General features: G+C 37.5%; 1 protein-coding gene across 2 annotated transcripts; it reads right to left on the reverse strand.

Moving 5' to 3' along the window:
* Positions 1-23614, reverse strand: UPRT (uracil phosphoribosyltransferase homolog). Of its 2 annotated transcripts, XM_069463232.1 has the most exons (8): positions 23583-23614; positions 19863-20285; positions 11050-11092; positions 7934-8003; positions 6340-6402; positions 4289-4450; positions 3526-3624; positions 288-1493 (listed from the first exon to the last, which is right to left on the reverse strand). In XM_069463232.1, the coding sequence occupies exons 2-8, from the start codon at positions 20246-20248 to the stop codon at positions 1387-1389; spliced, it is 930 nt and encodes a 309-aa protein (XP_069319333.1). In that variant the 5' UTR covers positions 20249-20285; positions 23583-23614; the 3' UTR covers positions 288-1386. The 2 variants fall into 2 exon arrangements, with proteins under 2 accessions (XP_069319332.1, XP_069319333.1); XM_069463231.1 differs by lacking the exon at positions 23583-23614 and having other exon boundaries at positions 1-1493; positions 19863-20416.
* Between the last annotated feature and the right edge of the window lie 233 nt (positions 23615-23847).

Consider the following 23847-nt stretch of genomic DNA (forward strand, 5'->3'; position numbering starts at 1 on the left):
AAATGTAATATGGGTAATCTATCCCGTTTAGTATATGACAGTCTCCAAAAATAAAGGGAAAAATATAGTGAAGTTCTTCCAGTATTCTAGGCTCCAGAGGAAAAATATAATCCATTCTACAGCAGGTTTCCTTCCTCTCCTCCAATCTTTGCTGACTTTCATCAGCTTTGGTTCTTTCTAAGACACTGCCTTCTGCGCTTTTCTGTGGTTTTGAACAGAGGCCCACAACAGCTGCCTATGGGACTATGAGAGTATAATTAATCAAGTAATCAGCCAGCCATCACCGTTAAAATGTTTTAATATCAATGTAAAATAATATCAGGGTTTTACAAGCAGATTTCAGAATGCAAATATTGATTCCTAAAATGGTTTCTCTCCCTTTCAGAAGCCTAAAGATGAACACATACAAATCTCCAGGATATTTTTTAAAGCATGGTATGTTTTTTTTTCCATTTTAATATATCTACAGTTGACGAACATGCAAAATAACTAATTTCCAAATCAAAGCCTCTAGTAGCAACATCAAAATTAAAATGAAGCATTTTAATTTATTTATTGGACATGAAATCCAGTGAGAAACCTCCCTTTCCCCCACATCTCAGAAAAACCACCACCAATTCCTTTCTAGAGGATTGATGGCATTAACAGTACTTGGCTCTCCCTCGTCAACATCCAGACATCCCTGGTTCAGGCTATGTACATTAATATTACAGTTCCAGTTACTGAAAATGCCCTGCCATCTTCTTCACTGCATTTCAGCTTGGCAAGGCACCTACAACAATGCACAGTTTGGAAAATGAGCCATGAAGAACATAACAGCCTGACTGAAGAATTAACCATACATCCTGCGTCTGCCAATTGAGTGAGGATATTAATGGAGATGTAAAATTCCAGGAGGAATTCTTTTTTCCTCCTCTCCAAGTTACTAGCATGTACATGCCAGGAAGTAGAAAGTAGAGGAAGGTGACAATAACTATATACATGAAACTTCCCTAGTGCTAACAGCAAACTAAACAAAATGCATACTGTAGTAGGACAAAGAACTGACTCTCATTTGTGTTTTATCTGTGGCTGCAAGCAACCTCCAAACGAAGAGGCTCATAAATTAGGGAACAATTTTAACGCACTGAGGGTTCAGCAATTTGCATTAGGATATTATTAAAATTTCCATTTTTCTCCAAGAGTTGTATGTGCTTCATTGTTGAATTTGGTGCCAACAGTCAAGAAATAACCAAATAAGATAAACTTCAAATATATCCACCTCCAAGATTAAAAAGCATCTTTAATGCATTTTCTTTGCCATTCCTTAAGCAAATTAGTAAAACAAGTAGAAACTCAAAATATAACTATGATATTAAATAAGATAATTCATTTTCCTTCAATAACTTAGTCTGTTCCAAAGTATTTCTGTCCAAAATGTGTAGGTGCAACAGGATGAACTTCAGTAGTTAAAATTGTGATCTCTGGAAACTCTTGAATGATTGATTTGGCACCTTCAAAAAATAAAGGAAAAATTATTTTTATGGCAGGATATTTTTTTAACACCAGTCAGAATTCAGGAATTTTATAGTCATTGATCACTAGGTCTAACATTTACCAAGGGCAGAGAGCAATGACCTTTAGATATCTCTTTGTTCATATAATGTTTATATAATGTCTCATGTCTGAAAGGCTTTGATAGTAGTCAGACTATGCCCCCACCCTCTAATACATTCTTAAAATCAGATTGTTTTATATCTAAGATTTGAAAAATATAGTTATTCAGTTATAAAAACTTTTCCCCTGAAAAGTCTTTTTTGTTTTATTTTAAAGGCGGCTGAAATAAAGTGAATACAGTCCTTTTTAAAATGAGGATCACACATAAGATTATGGTTTCCCAACGAGAGCACTGTGAAACAAGCACAGACTTCTTTGGTGTGTCAGAGCATGCTAGCTTTTTAGAAGTTAGGACTCTTTGGAGGAGGGAAACGGGCAGGGAAATGGAATTAAGACTAGCTGGGACCCCAGTCAAACTAAAAAGCCATGGCAAAGCTACCACAAGATAAGATTTTTTTCAGCCATAATGTCAAAGAATAGTATACTATTCTAATGTATACTATTAGAACTGAAGATATTATTTTTCTATTCCCAAAAGCAAAAATCTTAGTATTAATTATTGGATTATCTCAATGTTTTCAGTGCCACCTGTATTATATATAAATGATGACCAAGAAAAATCACCATTTATCACCACCAACATTTGAACTACAGGTAATTTTTGGTTATGAAACAGCAAAGTAATCAAACAGGCCACAATTCCTATATAACAAGCTACTGAAAGCAGCCTTCCCAACTAGATATCATGTAGCCTCTTCAGGGTTGGCTGAGACTTAGAAACTTTGGAGGTCAGAAAACACCTGACTAGAAAAGCCATATATTTCTTTCTTTTCAATTATGAAGGAAACACAAATTCATTGTAGAACATTTGAAAAAATGCCAATAAAAAACTTAAAAAGCAAATGAAAAACACTTAGACCTCCACCATCCTAAGACAACCTCTATTAATACTGTGTGCATTTTGAAACCAAAATTGAAATAGTATTGCATAACTGTCTAGCCTCTCATGCTGAAGATTTATGAGGTTCCCTGTTAAATCCACGTCTGATTTTGGTAGTTAAAACAGTGGTAATTTGTATTATAGCCATTTCTAGGTTGGTGATAACATTTTCCACTATTCTAACACTATTAATTTTTGCACTGCTTTTTTACATTTCCCATGTACATTTTTTGATGCCATTAAATATTTTCAAAAACATGATTTAACAGTTACATAATATTACATCCTTTGAAAAATATATACATATACATATATATATATTATTTATTTAACCATTTCCTTACCGGGAGTCATTTATGTACTTTCAATTTTTTATTATATCAAATAACTCTACAATGAACATCCTAGAAACTAAATTTTTACATGTATCTATGATTATTTTCTTAGGCTATGTTCCCAATTGTCCTATATTATATGGCATAAAAGCCATGATCTTTAGTTAGGCACACCTCCCTCAGGAAATGGAGAACACAGTTTTCTCACCATGCCCTTTGAGCAGAAGTCTAACTTAAAACCATCTGTCCTTCACTTCACACTGCAAAGCTCACTTCAGTAAGACCATAGGGCTAGATAGAATCTTGAGTTTCCTGCTCTTTGGGAGCAGTTCTCAGGCTCAGGTGGGGAGCCAGAGGAAACAGGAATCTTTTAGCCATTTGTAGGTTCTACCCAAACAGGCCACAGAGAAAATAACTGCAATTTTTTCCAATAGGTTAATTCATACTTTTCCATTGAAATGAAACATTAGAATGGTGGAAAATGTTATCACTAAACTTAGAGATGACAGACATAAGTTATGACTACCAAAATTAGATTTAGATTCAAACATGGAAGCAAATAAACTTTTCTTCAGGACAAATAGCTAGACAGGTACACAGTTATCCATCTCATGACCATCTGGAGCCTCAGTTACTCCCTCATGCTGAACTCACCATGAGGAGTGGAGAACAGACTGAGTACGATGATAACACTGGGTTGAACTCCATGTTCTATAAGCACCTTGACAGCTTCAATTACAGTATTTCCAGTGCCTGAAATCAAAAGACAACCAAATACATTAGCATTGTTAACATGTACTTCAAAATGTCTTTTAAGTGTCTTTGAAGTAAGGTCAACATAGTAATCTAACATAAGATACCACTAGGTAAAGCTTCATTTGAAGGTGCTTGTTCTTTATCAATGTTATTTTCAATAATGGACATGACACATATACTTTTCAGTTATCAAACACACAACAAGCCCTAAATTCATTTAGTATTCGAGGTATTGTCTCTCCAGGAGACCATGGCATGTGTGATTTGAGTAAGCTTAGGAAAGAGGACAGAATAGCAGGAAAAAAAATATTACCTCCAGAGAGGATAAATTCTTGAGAAAATCACTGCTATAATCCTTAGGCTAGAGAGGGGTTATGTTTTAATATATTTTCTGTGTTCTATATATTTTGCTTCATTAGATCCTTTGCTTCAATGTGTTCATTTCATAAGGTCTTTGGAGCTAATAAAGTTTGACTAATGTATATTCTCTTATTACACAATAAAAATTCCCCAGTGAACTGCCCAGGGCAACTCCAAATCCAGCTGAGAAAAACACATTTAGAAGCTGTTTTTGCCTTTTATATAAGGGTACCTAGGAGGCAGGCACTAAGTTGAATTTAAACCCTAACCAAAAGTTACAAATTAAACTCAAGCCACTCACTGAGAATTGGATACATCAGAAGGACTTTTCTCCGGTAAATGTCTGGGGGGAACTTGGCATAATATACTTTGGCTCTTTGTGTGTCCTCATCACTCTGAATCAGGATCTTTCCAATTCGTATGGATCGACAGCAGTCTCGTAAACCTTGTTCCATTGCCTCACCTTGAAGAATAAAAAAAAAAAAAAAAAAAAGGAAAAAGGGTTGGGAGACAGACAGAATAGGTCCAAGAATGGGCCAAAGCCGAGTTTGTGACTGTTAGTAATATAAAAAGGACACTGTCAAGAAGGAAACAATTCCTCTGAAGCTAATAGCTTTTATTTCTGATATGCTCATATTTCATACTTAGTGCAGGTCAATGAAACCAGGTTAAGGGCTGGTCAATGAAACTAGGATAAGCTAGTTTTATTGCTGGCTTGCAAGTTTTAGAGCTGTCATGCTTCCATGATTACAGAAAATAAAGTGTTTTATTCAGCTGCTCCCTGAGCTTTTTCAACGTCAGGAACATTTTTATTCCAATTATTTTAAAGAAGCCTTTAAACCACCTAAATTTGTCACTTTTATCTGAAAAAATACAAAAGATTTATGGAAGAATAAAGGCTGTAGACCAAAGGATCTCCTTTTAGATTGAGGTGGCATAAGGAGACATCACTTAGCCCAGCAATGACTTCACTGGCAAAGGCTTTGCTGCAAACAGTGAAAGAGTAGTATATTATTCCCCTTCCTTCAGAGAACCACAGCCACCACCACCACCCCTTGGTTTTTGAACACAGAGCTATTTTTGAGTCTGAATTTCTTTAAGGAAATCATTCTCAGGCTATCTTCAAGATTTTAGGCCATATCAGAATTCTACTGATACTGGTATTTACTTAATATTTGTCTTAATTTAACTGTTTTCATTTAAATTTATTTTTAAGAAGAAAGCTGATATCACTAGTGTTAACATGAAACCAGTTTCTTCCTAATACATATGAAAATCAACAAATGGCTGTTAAGGTTAAAAACAACTCTGTGCATCACCCCAAATCATCTGATATACACTAGTAGTGCAAGGACCATGCTGGTGCCTTTAGGGAAGGAGCTGAACTGAAACAGAAGAAACTGTGCCTTAAAAGTTCATTGTCTTCTCCAATTTTAAAAAGTTAACAACATTATTCTGTGAACACTATCATTGCTTAAGAGCTACCTTCTATAAAAAAGGAACCTTAAAACTCCTAATTTTACTTGAGGTATTCAATTGTTCACAAACAGAACTTTATAGCCATAAGAGAAAAGTAATGTTTATATGTTTAAAAAAATAATCCACATATCTCCAGTGCAAGTGAGTGGGGCTTCCACCATATATACAAAAAAATGTAAATATTGTGCAAAAAAATTAAGCTCAATGGAAACAATAATCTCCATGTAACAGGTATAGGTTCTAATCATAGGCATGTGACTTTGCTGCACAAAAATTGGTTTAGAAGGGTAATCAGTTGGACTCAAACACAAAGACAACATTTATAAGACCAACATATGGAAATATATAGAGTCAATGACAGCTAAGTGCTTTTGCCTAGATGGTCACATACTCATCAAACATAAAATTAAAAATATTGCACAAGTCATTCAGTCCATCTCCTATCAGGGTAGGACTTTTCCCTACAACAGAAATAAAACAAAAATAGCATGAATGTTTTTTTCCATTCAGATATTCAAAGTTCTATGGGCCTGAATTTATGCCATATTCCCTCAGTCTTCAAACTGTCATGTTCTCCCCAAGACAGCATCATCACATCCTCCTATCCTCCCACCCTCCCCTGATTCTCCTTGAAAGCTGGCTTGCCCATGGGAGCAGGCCACTAGACTAAGGAAGATGCTGTGTAGTTAAAATTAGCCAAACATGGCAGCACACAGGCCAAGACTCTGAGGCACCACGAGGATAGACAACACAGGTGGTGAGATTTAAGCAAAGGCAGGCTGTAATTATGACAGACAAGCCTGCCTCTCTCCTGGAAAACAGCAACCATTTCTATGCATGCAAAGAGACAAAATCACACACATGCGAACCTACCACTTCTCATTATGCTGACCCCACAATTTCCCTTCTCAAATTTCACTCCTTCATACTTGTACCCTGTTGGGAAATAAAACCAAAGAATTTATCTTTCATCTTTTATTGGAGCAACCTACTTATTTTATAAAGTGCCTATGGTTTAAAAGCAGATGGGTACAGAGCAACCCTTGTCCAGACACACTGTGTAATGGTGAGGTTCCCTATGAAAGTAATGAGATGAATTATGATTTTCCATAGTTATTTCTTAATTCTTCATAAGAAACCTGTGGGGATGATTGGGAGAGACAGACTTCATCGAATGGGAATAGGACTTATTATAGCATGATATTCATATACATATTCTTCAAATTGAATTCAAAGGAGAATCACTATACTCTGAGAATGCTATATACCCCATCAATTCAAACTAGGACCCCACTGTGAGCCACAGCAGAAAGCCTATTCATTCCATCCCTTTTTATGAGCCTCCATTTTACCTTAACACAGTAACTGCCATGTGAGTTGTATTTAACTCACTATAGTTTTGAGCCCGGAGCCTCATGAAGCATATGTAACTCACACATCTCTTTACCTAGGGAGCTGTGTGAACTATTTTTCAAGTTGCATATAACTCACACACTGAAAACAATAAAAAATAACAAATTTTTCATTAAACTAGAAAGGATCATTTTGTTTTTGAAGTTTTTATTCTATTTTCATAATAAAACACTACGGCCCCATGGAAAATTTTTTTTGTACTGTAGCAGTCAATGTGTTAAAAGTAGAAGAAAGAGGCTAAAGTAGTTATCAAGACATGTTCCATGCTTGGTCTCATCCTGAATTTGTATCAATTATGATATGCAACAAGCCCAGGGCCCAATTTTCATAAAGTCAACCCTTCGAATAGAACAGTTTTCCATTACTTACTAAAACAAAATCAAAATTTCAAATCTCTGTAACAGAGATCTTTGGCTACTTTCTATTAAAAAGAATAGAACAGGCCTGGTGCGGTGGTTCACGCCTGTAATCCTAGCACTCTGGGAGGCCGAGGTGGGCGGATCATTTGAGCCCAGGAGTTTAAGGTTGCTGTGAGCTAGGCTGATTCCATGGCACTCTAGCCCAGGCAACAGAGTGAGACTCTGTCTCAAAAAAAAAAAAAAAAAAAAAAGAAAGAAGAGAACAAAGCACCTTCTCCAATTCTCATCATTTTTAGTTTTCTTTTTCTTTTTTATTTCTCATCTTTTTTTTAAACCTGGAGTTTCAATGCCAAAGCCTCATCCATTTGTTAACACCAGCAGCTTCCCCACAGAGGTGAAGATAAGCTGCCAGCAATTCTTAACTCTAGTCCCAATGGGCCATCATCAGAAGCAACACCAGCATGCTGAAGAATATTTATTAACCTTTAACTTGAATTGACAAGCAAGCCATTAACAAAAAGTCACCCACACAGATTTCTTTCCTAAATCTCTCAGACTTTTTAAAGATGTTTAAAAGAACAGCTCCACCCAGACTCTTCATTTTGCATATTGATTTTACTCAGACTGCCTTCCTTCCATCTTCTCCCATTCTGGCTCAGAATTTTTACGAGGAAAATTTAACAAGCCCTGGTTACCTGTTGGAGTCGTCACCATGCATTCTTTATATGGCAGCTGATTCAATCCCTCTTCCACAACAAGTCTGATCTAGAGAGTCAAAGAAGAATAAGTTGAGAACCCTCTGAGAATCTCCTGCTAGCTGTTAGCCTCAGGAGCTGAACAGCAGGCAGGAAGTCAATAGCACACTAGGCAAGGGTTGAGTTTATAGAGGTAGGAAGGGGGACTCTATCATGTGTTAGATACAGGGATAGCTCCAAATGCCAGGCTGCTTGCTGCTAGGTATCCAACCACAATTTGGCACACAACTGCCACCAAAAGGCTCCAGTATGCCTTCTAATTCTCAATCAGTCCAGGCTATGAGGGATACAAAACTCCAGCAAGTGACAAGAGTCTTAGCAGGCACCCTTCCTTGGAAGTAATATACTTCTGATTACTCTGAAAATAGTGCCCACTGGGAATTTCTCTGCTTTGTTCAGTACCTTTAAATTGGTAAGTCAGATTGTTTTTAACAAAGGTCCACCAGAATGTAAATAGAGCCTGGAACTTCTTTTGAGAAAATAAATGAGTGCATGGATTGAACCAATTTACTGAACTTGAAAGAAGATCCAGTAAAATGCATTGGGATTCTCAGCTAAAAGAAAGGCTCATACCAATTGTAATATGTGGTATAAAGGAAATAATCACTCAGAACTACTAGCAAAAACAAGATATGGCAATCCCATGAGCAATGAGGGCCTACTATAATAAAGGCAGTGCTGAGTCTGCAATGTACATTTTCTCCAATCAATATTACATTACTGATTAAGAATCAGGAACAGCAGGGAGAAGCACCAGGTCCCATGCTCTGTTATCACAACACAACACCCCACTGCCATTAAAAGATCAATTCGAAATGAGCCAGGACTTTGTCAGCCTGCAGCTTCAGACAGAGGGCCCAGGAACCTCATGAATACTGCATATGCATGCATACTCACCTCTAGCCACCACCTTCTGTGGCGATTCATGCTTTTTATGAGCAAATTACAAGAGTAGAAGAGGATTTTTTTTCTTTGAAGAGCCTAGATCTCCTCCTCCTAGTAACACTCCTCTAAAGAGTAACTCCTGCCCCATCCTCTATAACCCTGGGATAGAAATTAGTATGTCCAAGTCTTACAGGAGAGCATAAACTAGAAGAAGGGCAACTAAAATATAAAGAACTCAAGGATCTGAGGGCCAGTGAAGCCAATCCTGACAAATTCAAGATAGAATTAATGTTCACTATGATGGGACCCTTGTGCTAGAGGAGATAGTGTACTAGAAATCCTCAATAAGAGAAACATAAACAGCTCCAGTCTGTACCACAACCACAACCAACCCTCCCCCACCCTATAACAGGACCTTCAAAGCCAACCACAGAGAAAGAGAGGTCCAAATTACCATCCCCTAAGGTCCTTAGGTCCTTATTTCATTTGGCTAATACATGCCTGCCCTTTAAGGGAAGCATCTTACAATAACCATGAACTTAACTCCTACCTTCTATAGGAAAAGAGCACAAGGAAAGCAAAAGAAAGAGGAACCACTTTCTTTCTTTCTTTTTTTTTTTTTTTGAGACAGAGTCTCACTCTGTCGCCTGGGCTAGAGTGCGGTGGCATCAGCCTAGCTCACAGCAACCTCAAACTCCTGGGCTCAAGCAATCCTCCCGTCTCAGCCTCCCGGGTAGCTGGGACTACAGGCATGCGCCACCATGCCCTGCTAATTTTATATATATATATATATATATTTTTTTTTTTTTAGTTGTCCATATAATTTCTTTCTATTTTTAGTAGAGGCAGGGTCTCACTCTTGCTCAGGCTGGTCTCGAACTCCTGAGCTCAAACGATCCGCCCACCTCGGCCTCCCAGAGTGCTAGGATTACAGGCTTGAGCCACCGTGCCTGGCCCAGGAACCACTTTCTAACAGTGAACACCAAGACCCCTCTTCTCTCCACAGCAGCCATTAAGACATAAGTTCCTTCAAACCTGTCTTTTGGTTTGATGAAAGCATAAAACACAGAATGACTTAACTATTGCCTCAGGAACATCAACCACATTTACCTTGGTACTATCTAAGGGTTATTACTGCCCCTGAAAGCTCAAGTAATTTTAAATAGAATTGTTCTCTGAACCAGGAATATTTAAAGCCAAAAGCAAAACAGAAGTTGTCTGCACTCCATTGGAATAAATCCTCCAGGGAAAATCTAAATGAAAAGTTTCATGCCTTTTCCCCTCACATTCTTTTTAATAATCTACCTACTACTATTTGATTATACATTTGGGGGTTAATAAGCCACCTTTCTTTCTTTTCCAAAAGAAATACTGATAACAGTATTTAGATTGTAAATTCCATGAGATCAGAGACTATGTCTACCTTCTTCACTGTTTTATCTCCTCTCTCCCAACACACCCTAGCACAGTGTCTGACTCACATGAGTTCAACCTATATTTCATGAATGGATGAATACTAATAACCACAGCAGAACACGTGTCAACCTCGTTCCAAGCAATGAACACACTTAGATATTAACACAAGAAGGAAATAGTGCCTACCCTGAAAACAAACCAATTTGGCCTGAGATCCTCTCAGATCATAATAGCTAAACAGAATTGGGCTTGGTCAATCTGTAATTAGGAGAAAGTGTAGACAAGCCAACTTAGTAATTCGCATGTGAGGACAGTACAGAAAGGAAAAGGCAAAATTAACATACCCTTCCCACGTAAACTACAAGAAATGTATTAGTTTTTGTACATTAGCTGGATACCACAAGGGTAACTACTAGGTCTCTTTACATCTTAGGTTTTCTTTTAATGTACTTCACTGCCCTAAGATGAGGCACTTAAGAGTTGCTGAGAACCAGGTTCTCAAGATCCACTTGAGAGGTAGTGATATCTCAGAACTACAAGGAATGAGTTCATGGGCAATGCTTGGAGGTGAAAGGAATAGAAGCAGAGCTTTAATGCAACAGTAGAAACAACACTTCAGAAGCCTAGCAAGATGGTGGTTACTTGGTACAATCTCTTTCACCCCCACAATGCTCAAGAACAAAAACACCCCTTGGCCTACCCTGATTATATCACTAGGTATAACAATGAAATGAAAATGGAAAGCCTCCACCTACCAAACGATCCGCAGAAAACATGAAGTCCCCTCTACTGGCTGTCCTAAAAAAAACAGCACAAGTTTTAGTCTAAATTAGAGCTTTAAGGTAATATATTATTTAATACAAATTATTTAATACACTGATATTAAGATCTATTACATACCAAAAGCTTAAATGCTTACATGTACAGACTTACTGAGGCAAGATGCTTTTTACTAGGATACAGGCACCTAAATGGGATAACTTGATAAATATTATTGAATATGTTTATTTGATACCAACATTAGAAACTAGAACTGAAAAGATCATGCAGTCCCGCGCTGAGCTGCCCAAGTACATATTATTCAACCAGGAGATGCACAAAGTTACCCTTGGAGGGTGACAGCAAGCCCACAGCATAAGTTGAGAGAAAACTCTGTAGTAAGAAAAGCAGGTTCTCCCCATCCTTCCCCTCACCTCAATTCACCGTGATCTAAAACCCGTATTACCAAGATAAGTAACCCATCTGCTTTCTAATCCTTTTTGGAATTAGAATGGTACAAACAAATATTCCACTTTTGCTACTGCTTTAAAAAACATGTAACCTAATTTCCAAGACCTCTTTCTCAAATGATTGACAATTTGTTCCTTTTGCCTTTTTGTCAAACAAGCACTTCATTCCCTAGATCTTTCTGTCATTTTCCTGTACATTTCCTTCTGGTGAATACCTTCATATCCTAAGTACCCAAGTAATAATAATCCAGGGTTGTACCTACCCACAAGCTGTCAACCAGCCAAAAAGGGAACGTTAAACACCTAATGTTTTTTCTGTACATAAATATCTAGCATTGTTCCTCCTCTTTCCATACAAGTTAAATGTTCTGACTGAATGAACTAATTTCCAGCTTATGTACTTAAAAATTCCCATCTCCCTATCAATAGCATACCTAAAATACTCCCCAACACAGCATCAAAATGGCATATGCAAGCACATATTATCTCAGTATACCATTAATCATCACTTTTTTTCCCCTTAAGCTGCATTCACTTTCTCTGACATGGAAAAGCAATGAAATATCCCTGGCACAAATGACATTAGGCTTCTTGGAGTAACCACAGTTCTATCATATTACAGATATTAACTGTCTAAAATATGAAGTATAATCAAGCTATAGCAAGAATATAGGTCTCTATTCTTTATGTATAAATATTCCCTAAACTCAGAAAATTCTGTCCACACATACCTAAACACAGAGAGCCCATCTGAAACAGGCTGTTTCATGTACTGTGGTTTTTAACTGAAACTATATTATTACATCAGCACCTTTCATTCCTATAATTAATCTTCACAACGTGCTTGTCAAGGAAGTAAAAAGCAGTGAACCACAAAAAATACTAAAGCCTAATCCTGTTTTAGACAGACTTCAGACCCATACTGTTCACTTTAAATCAACTTAGAAATTAAAGTAAATCTAGAATACAATAAGTTGACTGCATTTTTAAAAAATCCACAGTGGCCTTCAATATCACATTCAAATCCTTAACATTGTTGAGACTAGAGTTTTATAAAGCAGATATTTACTTACTGGATCGATAAAGCTGCATGTATTCTCTGAGCCCCGACTTTAGACCAACACTGGACTGAATTGTTAATAAATGTTTTAATATAAACCAAATCCCAGGTCTTATTCACTCCACACACTTTGTTTTAAATCATAACTCTATTCACTTTTGTCTTAAAACCATTAAAAACAAATCTCTCCTACTAGATAGAAACAAAGCTTTGAAAGACACATAAATCACCTTCTGATAATAGACTCAAATAAAATCTAATGCAATCACAATGCAAAAAACACTCAAACATCCGTGGAATATTCTAAAATATATCTAAATAATCAAATATCAAACATTTAAACAGATAGTGATATCCAGGCACTCGTAATCCAAACCATAGAAATCTAATTGTTAAGATGAGCATCTTTTAAATTGTACAAACCCCAAACAGGTTTAACAATGCAGACCTAACCATATTTGAGAATATACTTTTCTTGACACCTCCTCACACACACAAATATATCACACACCTGTAGTAACAAGATGAAAACCAAAGGCAGCCATTTTAAAAAGTGATATTCACACTGAAGCAACAAAAGAATGAGATTCATACTGGAAGCCAAATCCTCATTTTAAGGTGGACTTGGTAAACCTGACTCTTTTCTACCTGTTAAGTAAGACTATCTATAATAAAGCACTTTAAAATTTCCAGAGAGGCTGCAGCAATTGTGTATGTTTAAAAATATGTATGTCTCACAGCAAATCCAAACCAAAATGAAACCTCTTAAGAGTCTCACCAATCTTTCTTTCAAAAAGCTAATATTAACAGATATTTACTTATCATCCATAAAATACAGAAATATGAAAGAGATGAATTTTTTATAATATTAAAAAATTAAGAGGGGAGATCTTCTACCCTCTTCTTATTAGGCCTTACTACTACTACTACTACTACTACTAGAGGGATTCTCTAGCATGACACCTTCCCCCGGGATAACTGTAACTTCAATTCTCACAGCAGAAATCACAGCAGTGATCATTCTCTGTTGCTTCTCTCTATTCAGAATAAACTTGGCAAACTCCTACCTTCGTTTTTTATTTTACAAAAATCAATTTAACACACACACAATTTAACACACACACACACACACGTGTGTGTGTGTGTGTGTGTGTGTGTGTAAGCCCAAATTCACAAAGACTTATTTATAGAACTTTTCTTAAAAAGGTCCCTAAGGTACTTAATGTTATACACACATTATTCCCTTCTTTTCCAGAGGCCACCATTTATCAAAAGCTTCCTTGGTGCCAAGCAGCCAGCACTTTTACTTTTGGTGCATTATCTCATCTACCCCTCATACAGCCTTAAGAGGTAAATTCTATTATCACCACCACTTTAGCGATGAGAACAGTGAGGCTTACAGAGGTGAAGTATTTCAAGGTTCTTCCCTGAAGAGAGCCTGAAGCTCTGATTCCAAATCCCTGAGTAAAGCCATTATTTATATTTTGCTTTAATAAGGGCATGTTTACTGAAAGGTAGACAATTTTTCGATGTATTTTTATGATATTTCTTTCCCTGTGAATCAGACTGGGATATAGATGCAAGGCAAACAATAAAGCAATGAAATAGACTGGCAGGCAAATAAAACATCATTAAAATGTTACTTGTGAAGAGGGAGTTTTTATAATATGGCTTGTAAAAAGTATGTACTAAGGTTATCCTATATAAGAATGTACCCTTTTCAACAATGATTAAAGGAAGATCTTCTGACTCATAACTTTAAAACAACTTAATTTAAATAAAATCCTAGTAGCACTGAATTAGTTGTCATTTCAAAAGTTTAAATACATCATTTTTTTTTCTGCAGGAGGATTATACACAAGGATTGTTTGTAGCATTTGAGGCAGGGGGAAATTGGAGTTGAGCATAGGGTTGCTAGATTTAGCAAATAAAAATACAGGATGCCCAGTTAAATTTGTATTTCAGAAATTCCATATGATATTTAGGATATACTTATATAAAAATTATTCATTGTTTATATGAATTCAAATTGAACTAGGCACCCTGTATTTTATCTGGCAACCTAAGTTGAGAAGGAAGAATTAAATGGACTCAAACTCAGCTCTAATATGTTTTTATTTTTGTTTTTTGTTTTTAAACAACAGCTTAAAGGAAAAATGGAACAAAAAAGCTTTTCTGGCAGGTTTAAACCAAAGGAATGTTTCATTTAAAGTTAATGTTTAGTGAAAGCATTGAAAACATAATCTTGACATCTGTAACTACTTTATTATGTGATCACTAAAATAAAGAATAGTCCCAAAGTTTGCCATGGTATGCAGATGATTTATAAACGATTTTCCTTCCTTCACCTTCACAAAAACTAACTCCCAGTGAAGTACTTGGAGCAAACCTAATGCAATTTGAAAAGTTAAAAGAAACAATAGCTTTCAATACCTGCCAGGTGTTAAGTCATCAAAGCCACAGCTCTTTAGTACCTTCTTAATAAGCTCATACAATAAAGTGTCATTAATTACTGCACCCCGAAGCACAGTTCAATGTAAACATTAAAAACATTCAAAATCAGACAGAAAAACAAGAAAAACTGTCATTTTCTCTTATTATTTTGATTGCTACATTAATGCCCCTATGTGCCAGGCATTGTGCTGGGCCAGACCCTCCTTGGAGCCCAAACTAGCTGGTAAAACATTATAAGGATATGCCCAATAAATATTATAACAGGTGTCTGTATAGCTTAAAGAGGTGACTTCCTCCCTCTGCACTAAAAGTCTGTTAGAAAATTCACCAAGGAAACACACAAAAAACAAAATCATGTGCATGTTTTAAACAATTTGCAGGTCAGTTTTTTCTGTGGTAGGCATTTTGGTTTTGTACAAGTTGAAGGGAAAAATTGTGAGAGTCCTCCAGTCTTGGGGTGATACCAGTTTCTCTAGGCTGGTTTTGTCTAGTGTGTGGAATCCTCAGCTTACCCTATACCCCAAATCTGAAGCCTGGCAAATCACCACACAAGGGAGACTGGCCATTCTCATAGGGACAGTGCCCCCGCCTGAGCACAACACAATCACCTGTTCTCTTTGTAAAGCTACAGATGATCAGGTTCCACTCAAGACTACACAAACAACCTCTAAGATTGGTGGTCAGGAACTTGTATTAAAAAAACAAAAGAACTCCACAGACAATTCTGATACACAGCTTTGGTTAAGAACATTACATTACTAAGTCGCATGACTCCAATCACATTAGGCTGCACTCACATTAGGGTTGCACAGGATGTTCATCCATCCTGAGGTTAACTGCCTCCTCTCTAGGTGACTTTAAAAAAAAGTCACAAGGCTGACTGTGCTCCTTCTTTAGTGTTATTTCTTGGACTGAAATACTCAAAGATTACTCAACTTTCATCCAAGCAGCCTGCTGAGGCAATGCCAAAGCCCCTCCTAGGATAAGTATACAGGAAACATTCAACAGCTCACAAAACAGCTTTACTCTAATGTTTTAGGAGACCAAAAAAAAAAAAAAACCCAAAAAACTGGATTACACTCAGATTTTGCTTATATAAAAGGAGTGAGAAGGGAAGGATGTGTAGTTTAATCCATTCCAACAGCAAAACAAACAAACAAACAAAAAAAGAAACCACATAAGTGAAGGAGTCATTTATTTTCCCAAGTTCACCAGTGACCCATATATGTATGGCTGGGCAAATTATCTGCTCAATTGTGTTTAGATTACTGCACTTTCAAAGAGAGAGAAATTCATTTCCTTGAAATTCAATAATATAACCAGCATACTATGTTTCAAATATTATGCATTTCAAAAAAAAAAATTTTTTAAATCAGTACAATGTTCTCAATCTTGCCTGCTATATATATTTTTTATATATACACACACAAAGACACATACACCTACATACACACAACATGTACATGCAGTACTGCTTGCTCAACCCCCATTTCCCCATGCCAAAGTCAATTCACAATGCAATCCCTTCACTAGATATATGCTAAGGACCAGGAATAATGAAAGAAAAAAATGTACTCCAGTGGCTTCTATTATTAGACAGTTACATAGTGCAAATATTTGCTGTCACATCAAAGCAGAGAACAGCATAAGCCTGGAGAGAAGGGTATAACTGATGGCACCTTCTAGAACTAGACCTATGTAAATATTGCTCCTTTTACCATAGGCATCCTACACCAGCCCCTTAGGAAGGCTAAAACCCAGTATTTCTTTTTAATCAGTCTCTAGACAGAATTAGACCCTGGCTTATAGCTGAAAATGTGAAATAAATTTATTATGCTTTCTGTCCCATGTAAACAATCTGAAGTAGAAATTTTAAAATGATTTTACTTTTTTTTGCTGTCAACATTGTTACAATTTTTCTTAATAAAAGCAGATATAATATCAAAAAACCAGGTCTTGTTTGTGTGAGGGGATGGCAATTTTTTCAAGATAAAGAAACAGAAGATAAAGCCTCTGTCAACTGATTTGATTAACAAAAGCAAAACTAAAAACACTGCCCTCAGCCTAAATAAACATAAATTCATTATCAAAAATTATAGTGGGCCTTTCTATACTATAACAAAGCAGGACAAAAATTATCTAGGATTTCTCAGTATTGATTTTCAAAATAAGAATGTGAGTTCCATGTGTAGTTAAATTCTTTTTACTGTATTCTGAAAGCTCAAGAAGACTGCACTTATGGATGCAATCAAAAGCATGCAAAAACCCAAACATGAAGGTTTGAAATGCCTTAAATGTGCACAGCTCTTCACAGTTTATAACAAATGTTCAGAGACAGTATCTTGCTTTAGCCCCAGGAGCTCCATGAAATATTACCAACATCCTCATTTTACAAATGATAAATCTGAATGAAGCATAGAGATGCTAAACATTTTGCCTAAGATCACTCGTCTGGATCCTGCTGTCTCCTTCTAAACTCAGAAAAAAAAAAAAAAAAAAAAAAAAGATTCCACTTACACCCAGGTTTACTATGAACATATAACCCAGGCTTTTCTGGTGTGAATGCTGAAAGCCATACCCTTTCCAAGCTCTACAGCAACAGTTTTTAACCTTTACATTATCATAACGCTTTGTAAAATCTAATGAAAGCTAAGGGATCTTCACCCCATAAAAAGGCACATATGTGAATGTTCATAGCAACATTATTCATTATACCCAAAGAGTGGAACCACCCAAATGTCCATCAACTGATGAATGGTTAAACAAATTGTGGTATATCCGTACAATGGAGTGTCTTTCAGCCATAAAACAGAATAATATACTGATATAACAAGAATGAACCTTGAAAACATTATGCTAAATAAAACTAGTCACAAAAGGACCATGTATTGTATGATATGCAATGTTCAGAATAGGCAAATCAAAAGAGATTAGTGATTGACTAGGGCTAATTGGGTGGGTTGAGGGAAAATGGGGAGTGACTGCTAATCAGTATGAGGTTTCTTGCTGGGATGATGAAAATGTTCCAAAACATTATGGTGACAGTCACATAGCAGTGAGCACACTTAAAACCACTGAATTGTATGAACGAACACTATTTGGGTGGCAGGCACGCCTAAAGCCAGGACTCAAGCATTACAAAAATGATCCATGTAACCTAAAACATTTGTTCCTCCTTAAGATTTTGAAATAAAAAAAAAATGCTTGTATGGTATGTGAATTATATCTCAATAAAGATGCTATTTTTAAAAACCATTAAAATACACAAATAAAATTTCCCGGATAATTTCTGAGGGTTGATTAAAGTCCTGAAATCTATCTAACAGGTACAGTGAGGTCCAAGACCCAAGCTTAGTAACTCCTGTTCTACAGAAACAAGAATCATCATCACATTTTCTTTATTTTACAGAAAAGTTTTATTTTAGCTGTCCCACCACAGCTAACAAGCCCATGCTTCCTATTTTTCATCTGTTATATGACATGACCACAGTAGTTTTCAATATCAGTACATTAAAAACAGTTAAATAGTATAGTTTCATTAATATAATTTTAAGAGCCAGAAAAAAACCTTTAGCAATCGAGCGTCTACTATTTGGAAGGCATTGATGAAATTCAAAATGTAATTAATGTATATTAACAAGACTGTAATGTGTGGGTACATGTGGAAGAGAGAAAAATTGCAGGCAGGGAAACAAATTAGAAGCCTATTACAACAGTATGAAGGAAAAGTTACTCGAGCCTGATTTAGGGAGTGGCATCCTGTCATTCAGCAGCCATTTTTAAAAGATCAAGGCATGCCCCACCACTGAAAAAGGGATGTTGTGACATGCTGCAGCTAGTCATTTAAAGTGCTGTCAATAGACTGGGCATGGTGGCTCACGCCTGTAATCCTAGCACTTTGGAAGACCAAGGGCAGATAGCTATGAGGCCAGGAGTTGTTCCAAACCTTGGGCAACATAACGAAACCCAGTCTCTGCAAAAAATAAAGTGTTGCCAATAAAGAAAACAGTTGTTGCTCATCACGGTATATATTTCCCTTGAGAAAACCTATCTACAACGTGGGTTTAGAAATTTCAAAATAGCATTTTAACATAAAGTTCCGGTTACACTGGTTTGTGAGATTTTGAGGGGCCAAAGGTCCCTTTGGGCTCCCTTTGACTCATTAACTATGTTCTGTAAGTTTACAGTAAAACAATCTTGGTAAGAGTTGGATGATAAGCTTTCATATGACAAAGTAAACCTGAACTCTGAAACTAAAAGACCTTAGACGAAATAACATTTGCAGCAGCAAGCACTAAAGGGTGAAAGGAGCACAAGAGAACTTCCTTGAAATTGCTTCATTTCTATTTGTAAGCCTGAGGTGATTGGCAGTAGGGCATAACCTTGGGTAGTAACCATTTCTCGGTTATAGATTTACCACGTGGACAGGCACGGGGCAGATAGCACAGGGGCGTTTATCATCCTGGAATGGCCAAGGACTCGTGTCACTGAGAGAGACAAAGAGGCCTTGGGCTACCTAAAAGGCTTCCTCCCTACACAAAGGGATGTTAAACATAGGGACTAGGAAAGAGGGGTGGCGGCTTGAGTCATATGACACCCCCTCCTTCCACATACACACAACTCAAGGAAAAGGCCCTGCCCCAATCTACAAAAACAAGTTTGCCAAGTCCAATGTTAGGGTGGGAATTCATACGCGGGTAGAGAAGAATTTTCAACACAAAGATTAAGATAGAACACTACCCCTTAGCCCTTTTATTTTCAGTCCCCGCCCACTCCACGCTCGAGAGACCCTCCACTTTCCTTTCCCCTTCCGCTGTCGGCTTACTTGTCCCGGATGATGGTGTGCAACTCCCGGATCTGATCATTCATAGGCAGCAGCTTCAGCTGCGCTCCGATCTGCCGGGAAAGTTCGCAGTCCCCTAGGAGGGAGTAGCCAGCTGGTGCTTCGTAGTTGGTACTATCACCACTACCATTTTTGCTCTCAGATTTGAAGCTGGTGCCGCCGCAGGCCTCTGGATCCCGCTCGGCCGGCACGCTAGCATTGGCGTGCCCTGTGTGGAGAGTCAGCTTGGCCATGGAGGCGCTGTTTACCCCGGCATCGTCCGGGGTCGGGTCTCCAGGTCGCAGTGACTCCGGCCTTGGGGTTGAGGCAGAGTTTACTTGCTGGTCGTGACAGGGCATGGAGTCCAGACCCTGGAACTCCGTGGCCATACACTGGGCCCCGCGAAGTCCCCGCTGCTACCAAACCCTAAGGATAACGGGGGCGGGGGAAACGGGGCGGATTCTCACGTGCTCTTCCGGTCGCCCCCGCCTCCTCAGAACCTCTAACCCCGGCTGCCCTCTCACCCCTGGGCTGCCGTTGGTTCCTTTTAGCACCCTGTATCCCACGCCCGCCCATACCAGACGCACGACCTGCCTAGACACCCTATTGGCTTCTTTCCCTGCCACTCTGCGGCGCGCTGCTGGTTAACCCTTTGAGTCACCTCAGCTGAGTGGATTTCCACACGAAGCCAGGCTTATGTGGCAAGGCAAGGAGTGCCTGTAGCAGGGTCTTCAGGGGGACCCCTAGAGCTTCTACATTCAGATCTGTGGGTGATTGGTAGAGCCAGAAGAAGTTGGGGGTGGCGGGTGATAACATGATTACACACACAAGGCCCATGTTTTCAGACTTTGTAACTTTACGGAGAAATTATACCTCCTTAACGGCAAATTCAGTTAGCTAGTCTGTGTAATTGGAGGAGGAAGTAAAAATGCCTAGCAAGCTGCTAAAGAGCCTGTTCTCTACTAGACTGTTCCACAAGCCGCAGCTTCCCAAGTGTGCTTGACCTCTAAATCTTTTCTTGTCTTCATTGGTTGGGCCCTACAGGTTACCATGGGGATTCTGAAAGCATTTCAGATCCACTATCACTCTGTTTCTTTCAAATACTTGAAAAGACGGCTTTTTTTCCTTTCTTTCTTTCTTTTTGTGTGTGTGTGTGTGTGTGTGTGTGTGTGTGTGGACTCACTATAACGGCCTGAGGTAAGAGTGTCTAGAGCAGTACTTTTCAAACTGATATGTATCAGAAAATTGTAGAGCTTAAGATGCAGGCTCTCATGCCCCACTTTAAGATTCTGGTTCAGTAGATCTGAGATGGGACCCAAGAATCTTTATTTTTAACAAGCAACCCAGCAATTCTGATATTTTAAAATGGTACTCTTTGAGAAAAAGTGACTTACAGGCTCCTTTTTAAAAGGGCAGATGGGAATGGGGAGGAGAGGATGGGTATATACACACATAATGAGTGCGATGCGCACCGTCTGGGGGATGGACACGTTTGAAGCTCTGACTGGGGGAGGGTGGGAAGGGCAATTTATGTAACCTAAACATTTGTACCCCCATAATATGCTGAAATAAAAAAGAAAGAGCTATCACCTGAAAATCAGAGACCTGCTAAAAAAAATTATTGAGCAATATTTGACAAGTCCCTTCCCCTCTCTGGACTTGACTTTCCCCATATGTAAAGTGAGATGCCTTAAGTATTTGACCGCTAAACGTTCTTCCAATTTTGACATTCTGTAATTCTATTTTGCCTTTTGAAAAGCCAATTCTTAAAATTTCTTCTTCCATACAGAAACATAACCTACACATGCAGAGATTCAGAGAAATATAAGTAGCAAATAACAGTAATATCCAGGCCTTCGGTGGAATTTGAATGAATCAGGCTTTGATTTCCATTTTTTATTTGTCTGTTGTTTTGGTATCGGTATTAGTGGTATTTTTTTCGCTTTGTTTCTCTGCTTGTACGTGATCCTCCAGGTCAGTACACTAATTAATAGCTATAATTATAATGTGGTTTAAATTCGATTGGATGATAAGAATTGTAACCTAGACTTGGAATCCCACTCACTTTTGAAAGCCTGTGTATCTTTTCACCTAGCACATAATGCCAATCAAAGAGTCTCTGGGCTGAAAAGCTGTATCTGCTAACTTGAAGTGGGCAGGAACAATGGAATGGCTGCTTTGACAATGAATACTCTAAGGGAAAACACTGAAATACAATATTTTATCATTAGCAGTAATTTAAATGCAGTAATGAATTTAAAATGGTATTGTAAGATATCTCAGGACCAAAACTGCATTATAGTTTCATTCAGTGTCTTATCAGACAAGTGGCCTTATTCTCAATGCCACAGGATACAAATTATAACATTACAATTGCCAGTGTGTCTTGTGTTTTCACTCTCACAGGAAATGCTCCTGCATACACTTACCTATATTAACCAATAAGCATTACCATGTGTATTTATCCAGTTTAATTATTTAAGGCTCTATTAAAGCAAAACTCACTAATGATTAATCATAATAACACCTTAAGTTTGGTGTTTCATAATTTACAGAGTTTCACGTACATTCTCTTATTTAATTCTCCAAAACAGCTTGAGGATTACCAATCCTCATTTACAGACAATATCTGTGTAATTCTTTTTCCTAAAGTGACTTGCTCAAGGTCACATATCCAAAAAGTAACAGAGTCAAGACAGGAACCCTAGTCTTTTTTTTTCTTTTTCTTTTTCTTTTTTTTTTAAGACAAGGTCTCGCTCTGTTTCCCAGGCTAGAATGCAGCACTGGGCCTGGCTTAGGAAACTTCATATTTTAACTCTAAATCCAGTCCTCTTTACACATGCCTACAGATTCGTGAAATAATTTAGTTAACAAATATTGAGCCCTTATTATAATATTTCCCAGGCATGTTGCTAGGTGCTAGAACAGACACAAAGAAAAATAAGTGAAGATCTTGAAATTCTCCATGGTTATAGAGGTTATGGAGGTGGTGGATAGCATGGTTCCTGAAAACCAAAGGATAATGTTAGGCAGCATGGAAACCTTCACCATAGATATTCACAGTTAGCAGAATTGGCAAATTTGAGTTTAGCCCTCTTGCTTCCCACATTTTGACAAAGGTACAAAGCCACATAAAGCAAAGAGTTGGAAAAATTCTCCTGCAATAATTAAGATGACTGTAAACTTCATTTTAGGCTTTCAGCTCTAAATGTGAAATAATCCCTAAAAATTATGAGAAACAGCAAACCAATTGCATGGACTAGTGGAATCCCTCACATTCATCTACATAGTGCCTTTATAAAACACTTCTATATAGGTTATTTCATTTGATACTGTGAAGTAGTTAAGCCTGGTATTATTATTCTTGTTTTACAAGTGAACAAATTGAGATTTAGGAGCCCAAGTCACATCATAAGTAGTAGAGTTGGGAGAAGATGAAAGAGAATTAATAGTAAAGCCTATTTTCTGTGCAATGTGCTTTATCTCATTTAAAGCTTCCAACAACCTTAGGAGATAGGCCCTATTATTATCACCATTTTACAGATATGAAAACTGAGAGCTAGTGAAATTAAGTAACTTGATAATGTCACACAGGCAGTAAGTGCAGGAGCAAACATTGAATTCAATTTCACTTTGATGATTCTTAAGCCACTGCAGTATAATTTTAAATTTCTTATGAACAAAAAGACATTAATTAAAAGGAAGCCAGGTACAGTGGCTCACATCTACAGTCCTAGCTATTCGGGAGGATCACTTGAGCCCACGAGTTCAAGTCCAGCCTGGGCAACATAATGTAGACCCCATCTGTTAAAAAAAAAAAGATAGTCAATGCTCCGAACAAATACTGTGATTCGCTTTTCTTTCTAAATGAATATCTGTATCTGTATTACCTTTCAGATATATACCTTACCTTGCTTCTTATCTTGAATCTCAAAATGTCTTTTTGGGTATCTTTACAAATATATATCTTCTTTACTATTTACTCTCC

This window comes from Eulemur rufifrons, chromosome 30, assembly GCF_041146395.1.
Source record: "Eulemur rufifrons isolate Redbay chromosome 30, OSU_ERuf_1, whole genome shotgun sequence".
In the NCBI taxonomy this organism is placed as follows: domain Eukaryota; kingdom Metazoa; phylum Chordata; class Mammalia; order Primates; family Lemuridae; genus Eulemur; species Eulemur rufifrons.

Bases quoted from the DNA above. Each gene is read 5' to 3' on its own strand.
- UPRT (XM_069463231.1), bottom strand. From the start codon at position 20,248: ATGGCCACGGAGTTCCAGGGTCTGGACTCCATGCCCTGTCACGACCAG. The intron at 11,093-19,862 runs GTAAGCCGACAG...TGTTTTTTTTAG, and splicing joins CACACCATCATCCGGGACAA to GACAGCCAGTAGAGGGGACT. The intron at 3,625-4,288 runs GTGAGTGGCTTG...TTTTGATTTCAG, and splicing joins TCTGATGTATCCAATTCTCA to GCACTGGAAATACTGTAATT.